Source organism: Lucilia cuprina, chromosome 2 (genome assembly GCF_022045245.1).
Source record: "Lucilia cuprina isolate Lc7/37 chromosome 2, ASM2204524v1, whole genome shotgun sequence".
NCBI lineage: Eukaryota > Metazoa > Arthropoda > Insecta > Diptera > Calliphoridae > Lucilia > Lucilia cuprina.
The window spans coordinates 14365556-14383703 of record NC_060950.1 but is presented as its reverse complement, the minus strand read 5'-3'; the positions used below and the strand labels follow the sequence as shown (position 1 = coordinate 14383703).

The 18148-nt window shown below is 27.3% G+C and overlaps 1 protein-coding gene and 1 long non-coding RNA gene across 4 annotated transcripts in view; both read left to right on the top strand.

The window, feature by feature from the left end:
• The window catches only part of LOC111682599 (tyrosine-protein kinase Btk29A), a 60405-nt gene that overhangs the window by 20266 nt on the left and 21991 nt on the right, over positions 1 to 18148 (top strand). The window contains exon 2 of one of the 2 annotated variants that reach the window (XM_023444583.2): positions 12749 to 12805. The exons of the other annotated variant lie outside the window; for it this stretch is intronic. Coding sequence (XP_023300351.1) covers positions 12749 to 12805 — 57 coding nt within the window. The remainder of the gene's footprint in view (positions 1 to 12748; positions 12806 to 18148) is intronic. 2 annotated transcript variants of the gene reach the window in all.
• LOC124419900 lies at positions 14463 to 18003 on the top strand. 2 transcript variants are annotated; one of them, XR_006940885.1, is made up of 3 exons: positions 14463 to 15536; positions 15619 to 15630; positions 17516 to 18003. It is a non-coding gene; the product is annotated as an uncharacterized LOC124419900 (long non-coding RNA). The 2 variants fall into 2 exon arrangements; XR_006940884.1 differs by lacking the exon at positions 14463 to 15536 and having other exon boundaries at positions 15575 to 15630.

Sequence of the window (18148 nt, the reverse complement as noted above, 5' to 3'; positions counted from 1 at the left end):
GTTTAGTTAAGAGTACTATAATGTCCATACCTGGTTTAAATATATTTTGTAAAAAAACATGGCGATGTTCATTTATTGTTTTTATTATAAATAACTTCCCTATTTTGTGTTTTTGCAATTATTATTAATTACTTTTAATTAAAACTCCTATTTTCAAATTAATAAATATTTTAATATAAATATAAAAATCCGAAAAAAAAACCAAAATTATAATAATTTAAACCGCCTGCTAAAAAAACTCAAAACTTTTTTATTAAAATTGGTCAATTAATTTAACCAGTTTCTTGAATTTTTTTTATTTATTGAATAAATTTCTAAAAATACGTATTTATGTTTAAGTTGAGGTTTGTGTTCTCTTTAAATTTATTGTCAATTTCATTTAAACAACATTTTAATTTATCATTAATAAACTGACCTTCATAACTGATCAGCTGTTTGTGTGTTTTTTAAGAATTTGGGGTTTTATTTTGCTTTGAGGGACAATTTTTATAAAAAATTTTATTTCAATTTTTTTATATATATATATTTATCTATTGATTGTTGACATTAATTAATATTTAATTAATTTTATTACAAATTGTATTTTTTTATTTATTGCTTCCTGAAACTATTAAATTTGTAAAATAAAAACAAAAGTGTTTATTTTAATGGACAATTTCCGTTGTTGGAATAAAAATTCTGATTATAAATTGATAAAAATTGATTTATTAAAATCGAATTTATTTATTCTTAAAGATTTAATTAATAATAAATAATTTAATAAATTAAAACAAGTTTAAATTTTTGCCAACGATTTTTTAAAATTAAAAAAAATTTATTCCTTACAAAACTGATTTCTTCTCATTTGCTTTAAATCCAAATCTGAAGTGTAAATATCCATTCCAACACCTATAAACTACGGTCAACTAAAATTAAATCATTTTTTTATACAAGTGTAAAAATGAAAACCTTAATAATAACTCGTCCTTGATTGGTTGGTTTCCTTTTAAACATCATTATTATAATTTAATTTTTGTCAATTAAAAAACAAAACCTCTTCTTTCCTATCATTATAGTTAGTACCTCGAAACCTTTTATATTTAACCGTCATTGTAATTTACATGCTTGTAGTCATTAATTTTACAACATTTTCTCTTCTCTTATAACTCTTCCTTAAAAAGAAGGACAACTCTAGCCTTATGGTCATGGTTGTAAGATAAAAATGTTTTTTTCCTTTTAGTCTATAATTATCAGTTGTTGACATGTTACCCAATAATTATAGACCGAAAAGGAGCAGCAGTTTTTAAGATTTATGTGTGTTGAAATAAATTAGAATTTTTTGTAAAGAAAAATATTTAAATTTAATATAAAAACTTTAAAACTTGTTTTCTATAAAATTTTATAATAATTTCATTCTTCTTTTTTCTTTGCAGGTATGTAATGTTAATAAAAATTATTTAAAATTGATGAATTTGTTAAAAAGTAAGGGTAAGGAATTTAAAATTTTCCAAAGTAACAGAGTTGTTAAAAAAAGGTACTTTTTTCTATATGTAAATTTATCTATAGTCACAACTAATATGTATAATAGTCGTCCAACGACTTTCAGGAAAAACTTTACTTACTCAGTAAGCGTGCAAGTAATGTTGCAGCAATGTTGAAGTACTTACTTCAGGGGTGAATTACTAATTATTTTTGTTCGATAAGGTTCAAAAAATAACTGGTTATAAATGTACCTCCCCGACTTTACCGGGCTTAAACCTGGCTCTACAGTTACTATTTGTGTTTATTAGTCTTTCTGCCTATTCAGTGCTCTATTAACATGTTATTTTATTGAATAATTTGAAATTTTTTAAAAAATACTGATTTAAACTATGATTCGAATCACATAGTTGATAGATAATTGGACTGAGGCCCTTGATAATGTCGACTGAAGACTTTACATTGTCAAGCCGTCTTTCGAGTTGAGTAAAAGTTTTATTTCTGTACGACTCAGCTGGAGTAGTCTCAAGTAGTCTACAGAAGATAAAACAAAGCAGTGTAAATATGAGAGTATATGATGTCAACTATAGATTAGTCTTGACTATAATATAAACAAGTACTCTAATGCCTTGATTATAAAGTCTGTACTATAGGGTAGTCTACATTTACGACTACTCTATTCTCGATCATAGCCTCGATTATAAAACAGTCAATAATATGGAATATAAAACAATCTAGAATCTCGAGTAGTCTATATTATTGACCACATATTACTTAATAATTGATACTATTGACTACTCTATATCATAGTTATATATTTTCGTTTATAAACCAGAGATACAAGTCGAGACGGCTTAAATCGGCGAAGGCTAGCCGCCGGTAATATTTTGTATGCCGCGCCTTCTCCGACTTTGTTCGGCTCAAAACCTAATCCAGCTTAAACGTAGCCGCTGATAAAGATTGAAAACACAAGGTAAATTTCTGAAGAAAAAGTTAAATTAAGCCGACAATTTAACCGCCGCCGATATTTTCTAAAATGGTTGCGCCGCAGCCGATCATTTTGCATCGGCTTAAACGACCTTAGTGTCAAATATAGGATAGTTAATTGGCTCGGTAATAAACTATAGCCTCGATTAAAGCAATGTCCTAAATCTATGATCTTTGTAGTCAAGACATTAAAAATATCCACCTACAGAGTAATCTATAAATTTTTTTAATAATCTGTTAATACATATTACTTTATAATGTTTTTCTATATATTTTTTAAACAATAACATTTAAACAAAAAAAAATACCGCATAATTTTCTATAATTTATTGCAAAAAAATTTCAAAAAGCAACAAAAACAATAACAATTTTTTTTTGTTAAATTAATTGTCAACAATAAAAATAAATAAACATTTAGTTACTTTGACTCGTTTGATTTTCCACTGAATGCCAACAGTTAGTTAAATATCTGTCTAACAGTTTTGTTTGCTTGTAAATTACAAATGATTTGTTGTTAATTATTGTAAAGAGGGTGGTGTGAAAAGTTTTGATCTAAAGGTTTTTATTTATTCGCCTATAAATTAGTCAATGGAACCGACTATATAGTTTTTTATAAACCGAGTATATAGTAGTCTATTGTACCAACTAGAAAAAACGTCTAAAGAATAGTTTATAGATTCGATATTAGAATATACAGATTAGTCTTTATTCCTGACTAAAGATTGATATTTAGGTTCGATTGTATAGTAGTCCCGACTTAAGAATATTATATAATCGCGACAAAAGAGTAATATATAGTCCCTACTATCAATAATCCTAATTATAAAGACGACTAAAGAATAGACTATAGTCCAGACTTTTGAATGCTATATATGTTTGTTTAAAGATTCAACTATAAAGTAGTCAATGCAACCGACTATATAGCAGTCTATGGAACCAATTATATAATAGTCTCATGGCCAAATTAATAAATTGAAGTCATTTCTCTCTCTATCAAACTACATATATAAACAACTTCATGAATTCGCCGCAAAATGAAATGACTTCACCTTATAGTATATTCGCCTTGAGACTCTGTCTAACAAATAGTTTACATAAGATTTAAGAATAAAAACCCGAGTTGAAAGTACACTAGTTCCGACTGAAAAAAAAGTCTTTAGACCCTACTATATAGTAGTCAAAAGTCCTGGCTAAAAGTTATTCTCAAGATTTCTAAAAATCCTAATATAAAATAGTTATTCTACATTCACGACTGATGAGAAGTTTATGTCCCGACTAAAGAGTACTGTGAGTTCCGATTTAAGAGTAGTCGAAAGACCCGACTAAAGATTAGTCTATAGTACCGACTAAATAATACAAATATGATGACGTTTATCAATAAACTATCCTATGACATCCGCATTTCTTTCTCACGCTACCCTCGTTGTTTGTTTAACTAATAATTGTTAGCTACTAAAATAATTAATTAATAAATAATTCATTGTGAAAAATAACAAAATAACAAATAAACACATATTATTTTGTTTCTTTATACTTTTTTCACAAATATTTTATTATTTTTCCTTCAGTAAACAAAATAGAAAAAAATTATAAGCAATTTAACCCATTTTTATGCCACTTATGGAATACAAGAAAAAAGAGTGAAAAAATACATAAAAAGAAACAAAGTTTAAAATTGTTCATTCAAGATTTAAACATGTTGTTGCTGTTGTATCCACTAGGGACAGCAAAGTAAAATAATGAAATGTTTTGAGAAACCTAAGTACTCTTTTTTATACATATTTTCCATAAATTCATTTAATTCCTTTAATTCTGCGGCTAATGCAATACTCTTGCAAATTTACCATATACATATACACAATTTATGTAAATTTTGTAGCAAATAACAAAACAACAGTAACACTTTTTAAAATGCAATATTTTTATTTTTATTAGTTTTTGCTTTATTTATTATTATTTTCCTTAATTTGAATTTCCTGTTTGCAAAAAGCATAAAAACTATTATTATGTTTTTCTGACATTTAGTCACGTTTTTTCTTCGCAAAACTGATTATTATATTTTTCTTTATAGTTTTCTTATATTTTTCAATGTTTATTTTGTAATTTGTTGGAGAATGAAAAGATTAAAGTTTAAAGGAAATAATCGATTTGCTAAAAGCACTCATCATTTGTTTAAGAAGCTTAAGAGAACATGAACATTTAAATCTTACACCCTCGCTCGCTCATTCACTCTCTCTTTAGAACAGTGATCAATATCTGACTCTACTTTGATATAATTGGAAAATTTTTACTGCTTAAGATTGATTATATTATATCGGCTTTTTTACTTCTATAACCTCATAAAAAATTTCGCTTTTCATTTAAAACCTTTAAATAGTTTTAAAATTTTGCAAGTGTTTTTAACAACATGTCATGTTTTACAACTATTAACAGATCGACCATAATATGTTCATGTAAAAAACAGAAAACATTTTATTTTATTTCATTTTCTTTTAATTACAATTTTTTTACGTATTTAAAGCTAAAAAGACATGTGCCGCCACTCAGTCAAGTCACTCTGCCAACCAAGCAAGTCAACTTAAATAACTTTTAGTTAACAGAATTATTAACAATTATGATGCACTTTATACTCTTACCCATAGTTGGCATGGCTGTTGCATGTTCGTTTGCTGGACTGACTTGTTGACTGCATTAGTATGTTTATAGCTCTCAACATTGTACAGGTGGTTAGGTGTTAATATATAGAAACATACATTTACATTTTTTTGTCTTGAAGTGATTTTTCTTTATTTGAAATTTTTAACAACTCATCGACACTTGAGTTTTTTTTATTTTCTTTAAAGTCGATTATAGAGTCATAGTCATTCTTTAAAGCAGTGGTGGGCAAATTGAGTTTAAAGTACAATGATGAATATTTTATGTTTTTTTTATCAACGGAGTAGTCTAGAGTCTCGATTATTAAAGATCATAATCTAGTCTACGTTTAACACATACAATCTATATGTTCGACTTTGGAATTGTCTATAGGTATACATCATAATATAGTAGTCTCTACTACTATAGTATAGTCTATAGTCTTCACTTTCGAATAGTCTAAAGTATCTGCTTTACAACAGTTTAAAGTCTCTACTATAGAATAGCCTTTAGTCTCGACTATAGAATCAACTATAGGCTCGACTGTAGAGTATATAATAGTCTATAGTCTTGACTATATAATAGTCTATAGTCTCGACTATAGAATAGTCTATAGTCTCGACTATTGAATAGTCCATAGTCTCGACTATAGAATAGTCTTTAGTCTCGACCATAAAATAGTCTATAAACTCGACTATAGAATAGTCTTTAGTCTCGACTATTGAATAGTCTATAAACTCGACTATAGAATAGTCTCGACTATAGAATGGTCTTTAGTCTCGACTACGAAATAGTCTATAGTCTCGATAGTCTCGACTATAAAATAGTCTATAGTCTCGACTATGAAATAGTCTCGATAGTCTCGACTATAAAATAGTCTATAGTCTCGACTATGAAATAATCTATAGTCTCGACTATAAAATAGTCTATAGTCTCGACTATAAAACAGTCCATAGTCTCGATTATAGCGAAGTATATAGTCTTAACTATAGAATAGTCTATAGTTTCGACTTTGGAGTAGTCTATAGTCTTGACTACAGAATAGTCTATAGTTTCGACTGTAGAATAGTCTATAGTCTCGACTCTAGAATAGTCTTTAGTCTTTACTATAAAATAGTCTATAGTCTCGATTGTAGAGTAGTCTATAGTCTCGACTATAAAATAGTCTATATTCTCGACTATAGAATAGTCTATAGTCTCGACTATAGAATAGTCTATAGTCTCGATTATAGAGAAGTCTATAGTCTCGACTATAGAATAGTCTATAGTCTCGACTTTGGAGTAGTCTATAGTCTTGACTACAGAATAGTCTATAGTCTCGACTGTAGAATAGTTTATAGTCTCGACTATAGCATAGTCTATAGCCTCGACTATAAAATAGTCTATAGTCTCTACTATAGAATAGTCTATAGTCTCGATTGTAGAGTTGTCTATAGTTTCGACTATCGAATAGTATATAGTCTGTAGACTGTAGAGTAGTCTATAGTCACGACTAAAGCATAGTCTACAGTCTCGACTATAAAATAGTCTATAGTCTCGACTATGGAATAGTCTATAGTATCGATTGTAGAGTTGTCTGTAATCTCGACTGTAGAGTAGTCTATAGTCTCGACTGTAGAATAGTTTATAGTCTCGACTATAGCATAGTCTATAGTCTCGACTATAGCATAGTCTATAGTCTCGACTATAGAATAGTCTCGACTGAAAAATAGTCTATAGTCTTGACTACAGAATAGTCTATAGTATCGACTGTGGAATGGTGTATAGTCTCGCCTATAGTCTCGATTGTAGAGTAGTCTAGAGTCTCGACTTTAAAATAGTCTAGAGTCGCAACTATAGAATAGTCTATAGTCGCGACTATAGAATAGTCTATAATCGCGACTATAGAATAGTCTATATTTTCGACTATAGAATAGTCTATAGTTTCGACTATAGTAAAGTCTATAGTCTCAACTATAGAATAGTCTAGAGTCACGACTATGGAATAGTCTATAGTCTATACTATAGAATACTCTACGGTTTCGACTGTATAATAGTCTATTTCAGTGTATATAGTATAGTTTTGACTATGCAGTAGACTATTGTTTCGACTATTTACTTTTTAACTATTTTGGACTATAGTTTCAACTGCAGAATAGAAAAAAGTAGAAAAGTAAAGGCCCCCTTACTTAATTAGGTTGATATTGGCGGTAATTGCAACTTCATTAAAACTAAACACAACTATATAGTTTTAGTACAAATACTACATATTCCTAGCTTTGTACTAAAACTCATAATAAAAAACTACAGTTTAAGTAATAAAAAAAAACAAAATATAAGAAAACTAAAATAGAAAAACTAAAGCATATGCTAAGGCTTATAAATAAAGTTTGAAATGCATTGGTGCATGTAATAAGAAAACATAAAAATTTTGAAATGTTACAAGAATTCAAAAAATTGTTTGCTTAAAAAAAACTTACTAAATAAAAAAAATTAATTAAAACTAAATTCTAAATAAACCTTCAAATTTCGAAATAAATTTAAAATTTGTTTAATAAAGTTTACATTATTTCATTTAAAAATTGTATGTTTTATATAGTTTTATCTAAATAATTAAGTGATTATTAACAAATCATAAAGCTTTTAAGCTTTTTTTGTAAATAAATGATTTTCCATCATTATTTCCTACTTATATCTTAGTTAAACATTTCAAGCATAAAATTTTCAAAGTTTTAACTTATATTTCTTAAGTTACATACTACTGCCGCCACTCTTTCTATCCATCCATCTTACCACTACTTGCCACAACATTCATTCTTTAGATTTTCTTTTAGGTTTCGTTTTTTTTCTTCAGTCTTAGACAACTTGTCGGTCGCTGTTGTTTGTTATATTCATTCGTTCCTTTGTTATTTTCCCAAACAAACATTTTTGACATCTCAGCTGTCATTTCAATCAATATTTCTATAATATTTTGTGTTCAAACTCTTGTAATATTTTTCTCTAAAGTATAATTATTTTTTTTTCTGCTGTAATAACGATGAAACTCAAATGAAAATTAATTGGTTTAATTTATTATGAAATCTTTTATGGTAAATTTTAAACGAGTTCTTTATTTACTTTTCTTTTTATTTTTTTGCTTGACATTTTATTAATGTCATTATCATCATTCTATATCTTTTTCATCATCATTAAGTGCATGTTTTCTAGAACTTTTTTTTGGCAAATTGTGTTATTTGACTAAAATTATTTTGTTTTTCCAAAAAAAAAAAATCATTAAAATATAACAAAAGTTTGTTAAAGTATATGTATATGGCTTTGTGTGTGTGTATTTTGTGTTTGCCAATTTGGCCAAGTTTTGTGTGGTTTCCATTTATTCTTTTTTTATTTGTGTTTTTTTTTTTTTTTTGTATTTAGTAATATTAATTTTTTCTGTGTTTTTTTTTGTGGTTTGTGTAATATTTCTATTAAGAGGCCTAAAATATTTATATAAAATAATAATTATTAATTAAACCTGAAATGAAAATGTTGTATTAAATTATGAAAATTATATAAATTATGGAAGTTAAAGGAAGACATAGAAAAGTATATTCTTTGGGAGAACAGTTTTAAAATATAAAGAAAAGTGTCTTGAAAAGGAAGACTTTCTTCTTAAGAAAGATAGTTTTCTTATAAAGAAAATTGTTTTCTTATAAAAGATAGTTCTTTGGGAAGGCAGTTTTCACATAGAAAGACCTGGTTCACACTAGGAAATTTTTGACTTTTGTGTGTGAGAAAAAGAGAAAGAAATATCAACCATCTTTTTCTCTCACACACAAAATCAAAAGTTTCTCAACAAAAGTTTCCCAGTGTGAACCAGGTCAAAATTGTCTTCTTTGGGAAGAAAGTTTTTTAATAGAAAAGTTTCATCTTTGGGAAAACAGTTTTCATATACAAAAGTGTCTTCTTTAAGAAGACAGTTTTCATATAGAAAAGTGTCTTCTTTGGGAAGACAGTTTTCTTATAAAAAAGTGTCTTCTTTTGGAAGACAGTTTTCACATAGAAAAGTGTCTTCTTGGGGAAGACAGTTCTCATATAGAAAAGTGTCTTCTTTGGGAAGACAGTTTTCATATAGAAAAGTGTCTTCTTTGGGAAGACAGTTTTCATATAGAAAAGTGTCTTCTTTGGGAAGACCTTTTTTCATATAGAAAAGTGTCTTCTTTAGGACAGTTTTCATATAGAAAAGTGTTTTCTTTGGGAAGACAGTTTTCATATAGAAAAGTCAGACAGTTTTCATATAGAAAAGTGTCTTCTTTGGGAAGACAGTTTTCATATAGCAAAGTGTCTTCTTTGGGAAGACAGTTTCCATATAGAAAAGTGTCTTTTTTGGGAAGACAGTTGTCATATAGAAAAGTGTCTTCTTTGGGAAGACAGTTTTCATATAGAAAAGTGTCTTCTTTGAAAAAAGTGTCTTCTATGGTGAAGACAGTTTTCATATAGAAAAGTGTCTTCTTTGGGAAGACAGTTTTCATATAGAAGAGTATCTTCTTTGGGAAGACAGTTTTCATATAGAAAAGTGTCTTCTTTGGGAAGACAGTTTTCATATAGAAAAGTGTCTTCTTTGGGAAGACAGTTTTCATATAGAAAAGTGTCTTCTTTGGGAAGACAGTTTTCATATAGAAAAGTGTTTTCTTTGGGAAGACAGTTTTCATATAGAAAAGTGTCTTCTTTGGGAAGACAGTTTTCATATAGAAAAGTGTTTTCTTTGGGAAGACAGTTTTCATGGAAAAGTGTCTTCTAAAGGAAGACAGTTTGTAAATTGAAAAGTTTTGTCTTAAGGAATGCAGTTTTCTTATAAAGAAAAGTGTCTTCTTACAGAAGATAGTTTTCGTATAAAAAAGTGTCTTCTTTTGGAAGATAGTTTTCACATAGAAAAGTGTCTTCTTTGGGAAGATAGTTTTCATATAGAAAAGTATCTTCTTTAGAAAAATAGGTTTTCTCTTAGGAACATGTTTTTATATAGAAAAATATTTTCGATTAAAAAGTGTCTTCTTTGGGAAACAGTTTTCATATGGAAAAGTGTCTTCTTAAGGAAGATAGTTTTCATATATAAAATTGTCTTTTTGGGAAGACAATGTGTCTTCTATGGAAAGTTAGTTTTCGTATAGAAAAGTGTCTTCATTGGAAAGTCGTTTTTTATACTGAAGTGTCTATTTTCTTTCTCTGAAGTATTAGTTTTCTTAAAGTGAAGTGTCTTACTCTAATGTGTCGCCTATTTAGTAATTCATGGACTGCGCTATTGACTTGTCTATAATCTAAGAGTTTCCAGTCTCCCCTTCTTATTCCAGAAATGTTCTTAAAAAATTTATTAAATTTTTTTTTTAAATTATTTAAAATTATTTATACATTAAACACTACATATATTTTTAATAATATTTCAAACATTCAGGCTTTTGGCTCATTTATATGCAAACACTGTAAAACTATGTTGGAATATTATTAAAAAAAAAAAAAAAAAAAAAACGGAGGTGGTTGTGCTGGTGGTTTTATAGATTTATTTCCTTTAAAACAAACATCCATTCGTCGTTTACACTTCAATATTAAATTTCTATAAACTTATGACTTGGTTTTTATTTTAATAATTATAAAATATAGTTGTGAACATAAGTACAAATAGCTTAAGTCAAAAGTTATACTTTAGAGAAAAAGATCTATATTTTTTAAGAGAAAATTGGAAAAAAAACTTTACAGGACTTAAGCTTTTGGTGCTTATAACTACAGTTAAATTGCTTTTTTATTACTATTTGCATTAACTAATAGATTTTGCTCTAGTGTTTTTTCTATATTATTGTTATAACACTTTACTAGTAAGAAGAATAACATTGCAATTGAATGCAAATACGAATATGTACTAGAAAATCTATTATTATTTTTTATTCTTTCATTTTTTATTATTATTAAATAAATCTTCTTTTGCTGCTACTGTTGTTTTTGTTCTCTATTATAGACAAGAAATAAACCATTATTATATACGACTATTTCCTCACATCAGCATTATTCAAATTTAAAATCAAAAAACAACAAACTTTATTTGTATGCAAACTTACACATAACTACCTACATACATACACACAGGTATGTAAGTGTGATGATAGTAGATACTAGATAAAATTATGTATAATATGTCTTGTGTCTATCGTACCTCGTATCTTGTAACTATCATGATTGTCAGCCAGTCAGTCATATGAAAGAAAGAAATACAACAGAGTTTAAAAAGTTTCAGTCAGAGTAATATGACTATAAAAATACACTTGTACACCAATATGTTGTTAAGATAGGGTTTTGCAAAGTTGTTTTTGTTATTGTTGTTGTTGCAATAGCAATAACAACAACACAAACAACCACAATAGCTAAGAAAAACTTTATTTACCATTATACTACTTACAATTTGCAAACCAAACTAACTTTTAGTCAAAACACAAATAGAGAAGAAACAATGAAAAACAGTTATGGTGAAATAAATAGCACAATGTTTAAAAAAAAGACAGTTTTCGTATAGAAAAGTAGAAAAGAGTCTTCTTTAGGAAGACAGTTTTTATATAGAAAAGTGTCTTCTCTTGGAAGACAGTTTTCGTATAGAAAAGTGTCTTCTTTTGGAAGGCAGTTTTCGTATAGAAAAGTGTCTTCTTTTGGAAGGCAGTTTTCGTATAGAAAAGTGTCTTCTTTTGGAAGGCAGTTTTCGTATAGAAAAGTGTCTTCTTTTGGAAGACAGTTTTCGTATAGAAATATGTCTTTTTTGGAATACAGTTTTCGTATAGAAAAGTGTCTTCTTTTGGTAGACAGTTTTCCTATAGAAAAGTGTCTTCTCTTGGTAGACAGTTTTCGTATAGAAAAGTGTTTTCTTTTGGAAGACAGTTTTTGTATAGAAAAGTGTCTTTTTTGGAAGACAGTTTTCGTATAGAAAAGTGTCTTCTTTTAGAAGACAGTTTTCATATAGAAAAGTGTCTTTTTTGGAAGACAGTTTTCGTATAGAAAAGTGTCTTCTTTTGGAAGACAGTTTTCGTATAGAAAAGTGGCTTCTTTTGGAAGACAGTTTTCGTATAGAAAAGTGGCTTCTTTTGGAAGACAGTTTTCGTATAGAAAAGTGGCTTCTTTTGGAAGACAGTTTTCGTATAGAAAAGTGCCTTCTCTTGGAAGACAGTTTTCGTATAGAAAAGTGTTTTCTTTTGGAAGACTGTTGTCGTATAGAAAATGTCTTCTTATGGAAGAAAGTGTTCGTATAGAAAAGTGTATTCTTATGGAACACAGTTTTCGTATAGAAAAGTGTCTTCTTTTAGAAGACAGCTTTCATATAGAAAAGTGTCTTCTTATGGAACACAGTTTTCGTATAGAAAAGTATTTTCTTTTGGAAGAGAGTTTTCGTATTGAAAAGTGCCTTCTTTAGGAAGACTGTTTTCATATTTGTCAAACAAACCTTTATCTTTTCATTTTATTTTTGACAAAAAACATTTTCTCATAAAGTTTCTTTTTCAGACACAAAGACTTAAAGATCTTCATAGTCCTTTTTCAAAACATTTAAAATTTGCTGGAAGTTTTGTTATAACATTCTTATTTCTATAAAGGGTGAAGAATCCTAAGTCCAAAGAAAAAATTAAATAAAATATTTTTTTTTTAATCTATAAAAGTTACTCAATTTCTTTTCATTATGTTGCAGGAAAAAAGGTTCCAAAATCATCGAATACCTGTCAAAAAACACAATTTGTTATTCAAGGTAATAAAATTATTATTTTTTTTTTCTAAAACTACTCAAATAACTAAGAAGATCTGTAGGAATCATTCACAAAATAAGATGGACCGAAAATTAACAAACCCCAAAAAAATATTCTAAATGTAATCGAAACGATTACTACTTTTGCGCAAACAAGAAAACTTATGGTCAACATACATCATATAAAATAATTGACCAGTTCACAATCGGCGTCGTAGTATTGTATGGTTGTAAGTCATAATTTTTCTTTTATGGGTTTGTTTTCGAAACAAGAAAAGACAAATAAAAAGAAAATTACTACATACAACGATACAATCCAATGACGTCGGTTGTAAATTTGAAATATTCCTTAAATCTCTGCTATTTTTCACACCATTACTGTTTCCATTACATTTTTTCTCATGTTGTGCATGCAGCACTCACAGCAAGACCACATTTAAAATAAATTTTTTTCCAGTCTGTTATTATCTCGAGGCTACAAAACGTAGTAAAAAGCAAAAAAAAAAGTATCATGGAAAATTTAATTTTTGTTTTTTCTTTTCTACATTTTATTTATAACTAATTTTTTTATTGTATTATATTATTCTCTATTATTTTATTTTGTTTTCTACTTTGGTTTTATTCATTTCTTTCTTTACATTTTATTTTGCATTTTGTATACCAGAGAATATCTATTTTTTTATTATTATTTAATAGAGTTTTATTTCTCTTTCCTTTTTCATATAGAAATTTTGATTTAATTTGTCTTGCAAGTACATTACGTTAAGGAAAACTATATGCATTACTTTTGAGTTGTATGTTTTCATCTGGACATCTTCTGGGTCTCATGTTTATTTTCCTTTTCAATTATTTAAATGTAATTTAATTGGAAAAATTTTTTTGCATTTATTTCTGTAGGGAATAAATATAATAAATAATAAAATAACTTTAATTAGGAAAAACGTAAAAAAGGGGTTAATGAAAAAAGTATGTCAGTTAGTTTATTAGATTTTTTTTTGCTTTACCAAAGGCAAAATAGAAAGCAATTATTATAACTGGAAACAAATAGGAGTTAATAAAAAAGTTAATAATTAAAATAATTAAAAATAGGACTTAAATTAGTCGAGCAAAACAGAACAGATATTAAGTTTTCGTATAGAAAAGTGTCTTCTTTGGGAAGACAGTTTTCGTATAGAAAAGTGTCTTCTTTGGGAAGACAGTTTTCGTATAGAAAAGTGTCTTCTTTGGGAAGACAGTTTTCGTATAGAAAAGTGTCTTCTTTGGGAAGACAGTTTTCGTATAGAAAAGTGTCTTCTTTGGGAAGACAGTTTTCGTATAGAAAAGTGTCTTCTTTGGGAAGATTGTTTTCTTATAGAAAAATGTGCCGTTTGGAATATAGTTTTCTTATAGAAAAATGTCTTCTTTGGGAAGACTGTATTCGTATAGAAAAGTGTCTTCTTTGGGAAATTAGTTCTCGTATGGAAAAGTGTCTTCTTTTAAGGAAACAGTTTTGATGTTTTCCCTCTCCTGTCTACGCTTATGGTTTTTTCCTTCTTTCATCTTTTTCAGTTTTGTTATTCACTTTTATTTTTAACCATTTTAATCTTGGTTTTGCTTGGTTGGTTTTTTTTACACTTCGTCTTTTTTTAATTATTTTATATCTTGTTTTACTAGATTTTGTTTTGGCAAAATATGAAGTTTATAGATATTTTTTTTCTTGCTGTTGCTTTTTATTATTTGATATTAAAAAATTTATATATATATAAATAAAACAGAGATTTTTTTCAACATTATTAAACAACTTTTTCTCTTTCGGAGGTGCTGCGCGTTTATAAATTTATGTATTTAATAGTAAAAATGCAATTAAAATCGTCAAGACATAGACAAATGTGTGGTTATGAGTAATAAAGGATTAAGTCGTTTTAAAATGGAATTGAACTAGGTTCCTGCAAAGTGTAGTTATTTATAGTTTGAACAGTTAATGGTTTGGTCGTTTACGAGTTATACTCTTATTGCTTGAAGCCACAGAATTGGAACTTAAAACTAATAGTAATGTACACAATTTTAAAGTAAATACTTAAGCTAAGTATACAAATCATTGATGAAATGTTGCTGCTACATAACTAGCTTTTCTTTCTACATTAAGTTAATGTTATCATTATGTTAAGCTTATGTAAAGAGAATGTTGGTTGTTTAATTTCTATTAGAAATAAAATGTTAGTTGTATGTTAAAAACTTTTCATCATGGCTATATAGCTAAAACCAAAGAAAAAACACTTGTTATATTTAAAAAAAATAAATCTTGTGGTTGTTGTGTGTTTTTAGTTGTTTTTGTTTTACTATGAGAAAATGTTAAATGTTGTTTGTGTTAAGACGTTGGTTGCTTGTTGTTTTATGAGAGTATTTGTATTTTTTTCGATTATTGTTGTCTGTTTTTTGAACAGTAACTTTTTTGTTGTAGCTGACTTTAAATCAGTTGAGTTTTTAACATTTAATGCAATACAACAAAACGCGGCGTGTTTTAAAACAATTTATTATTATTTTTTTAAATGATTCAATATTATAAAATAATAAAATTTTAAAGTGCTTAAACATTTATAAAAAAATGAACCAAAATAATTTAAAAAAATAAACTAAAATTTTGTAAAAAAAAATGGCAGAAAATTAAAATTTTTTTTTAAAAACAATTATCAATTTAAAACCACAACAAAAATCCTTATTGTAAAAACAAGAAGAAAAAGGATTGTGTTAAAAAGTATTTACAATTTGAAATTTTGAAAAAATTTATTTAAAAAATAGTTATTTTTTGATTGTGTTAAAAAGTTTTGTTTTCTAAGTTCTTTAAAAAAGTATTGAAAATATTTTTTTAATTTATTTTAACCTTTTTTTAAAACCAGCATTTGTTTTTGTCCGTTTCTTTTAAATTTTTATAAAAATTAATTGTTTTGTTTTTTTGTTTGTAATCATTTTTATGGTTTTTCTTTTTCGCTCTGTCTATCATGTTTTATAGTTGTTGTTATTTTTTTCGTTTTTCATTTAAAATTTAAAGTTTCTTAAAGAAGCCACAAACTTTAACTTTCAAAGTAGTTCATTGACTATCTTAAGTCTGATCATTGTTGCTGTTGTTTTTTTTTTCTAATATACATTATTTATTAGAAAAAAAAAATAATTTTACCCATTGTGCACTATCCATGACCTAAAGGGGCTACTACTAGCTAAAGGGGGTGTAATAAACTTTTAAGGTTAAACATAAAGAATATTTAAAGAAAATCTAGATTTCATTTTCCTGAAGTTCTTTCAGAAGATTTCACCGTTAAGGACCCATTGTGTTTTCAATGACAAGGACCCTTACAACCTAATATGGACCCATTAGTGCAATAGATTTAGAGAATTTGAAACATATAACTTCTTCCATTTCAGTTCTGTATATATTCAACAGATAGACAGACATGATCACATCGTCAGAATTTATATAATATTATTAAGCCATCATCAAGTTTCTCTTTACCACATTCTGTTCGTTTATAAGAAAATCTATTTAAAAATCAATTAGGAAAGTTTCCCTGTTTTCTATCTCCCATATCAATAGCTTCACAAATGTCATTATTTAATTGCGTTGCAATATTTAGTATTTTTTTACAGTTATTTAGACATCATCTTAACTAAGTATTTTGTTTTCACTAATTTACGTTCACTGTCGTAAAAAAAAAAACGATCATAAAAATTTTTATATATTTTTGTTAATTGATTTTTTCGACTGGTGCGGTTTATAATATGACCCTGGAAATATATAAAATCTTTTGTTGCAGGTGATAATTAAGAACTCATTGTATACACATCATGTGTAGTGTAAGCTAAAAAGTAAGCACTATGTAGGATATTCGTTTGTTATAGCTGATGAATTTTAGACATATTACAATTATATAAGCAGTAGTTAAGTTCTAGTTCAGTTTTAGTTCAGTTCTAGTTCAGTTCTAGTTCTGTTCTAGTCCAGTTCTAGTTCTGTTCTAGTTCAGTTCTAGTTCAGTTCTAGTTCAGTTCTAGTTCAGTTCTAGTTCTAGTTCAGTTCTAGTTCAGTTTTAGTTCAGTTCTAGTTCAGTGCTAGTTTAGTTCCAGTTCAGTGTTAGTTCTATTTCAGTGCTAGTTGAGTTCTAGTTCGATTCTAGTTCCGTTCTAGTTCTAGTTCAGTTCTAGTTCAGTTCTAGTTCAGTTCTAGTTCAGTTCTAGTTCAGTTCTAGTTCAGTTCTAGTTCAGTTCTAGTTCAGTTCTAGTTCAGTTCTAGTTCAGTTCTAGTTCAGTTCTAGTTCAGTTCTAGTTCAGTTCTAGTTCAGTTCTAGTTCAGTTCTAGTTCAGTTCTAGTTCAGTTCTAGTTCAGATCTAGTTCAGTTCTAGTTCAGTTCTAGTTCAATTCTACTTTAGTTCTAGTTCAGTTCTTGTTCTTGAACTAGTTCAGTTCAAGTTCATTGCTAGTGCAGTTCTAGTTCGGTCCTATTCCAATTACAGTTCAGTTCTAGTTGAATTCTAGTTGAGTTCAATTCTAGTACAGTTTTAACTCAGATCTCCTATAGTGCAATCTCAGCATCTAAGAATCTTTTGCAATACACATACTAGTTCCAAACCACAAATTTATATTTTATCATTTTAGTGCCCTTTAAAAATGCTGGTTTTAAAAGTTATCTGTTTCTTTATTTAGCTTTTGAAAATATTTAAATTTTTATATCATTTAAAATTTAGTTTTTTAGTTTCGTCAAACTGGTTGCAAAAGTTTGAAAGTGAATAGACTGTGACGTATGAACGTTCAAATCTACGCAATATTTGTTAAGTGTAATTCTACTACCATATTTAAAAACTAGTTTAAATCAAAAAAGAAAAAACTATAACATTAGCAGAATATATAGTATATTGATAAAAAATTAAATAAAATATATCTAAAATCTTATACAATTAACTAGAACAGATTTAAAAAATTATATAAAATATATATATAACAAATTGTTGTTTCACAATTTTTTTTTTCAAACAATAAATGATAAAGGTCATATAACGTTATAATTTCAATTTTTTTAACAAAAAGAAAAAAACGAATGTTTTAATATATTTTATTTCTGGTGAGGATTAATCATCAATAAGCAACAAAATATAGAGAAACAAATAATAATGTTAAAATAAAATCAAGCCTCCACTTAAACGTGCTTTAAATTCGGAAAAAAATAAATCGATTTTAAAAATATATATAGAAAAACAAATTTAAGAAAACAACAAATAAATGACAAAAAAATGCTGTTTTTATTGAAACAATAAGAGGAAGCGTGTAAAATATTAAAAGCAAAATAGTCGTTAAAAAATACTAAACAAAAACTATTTAAA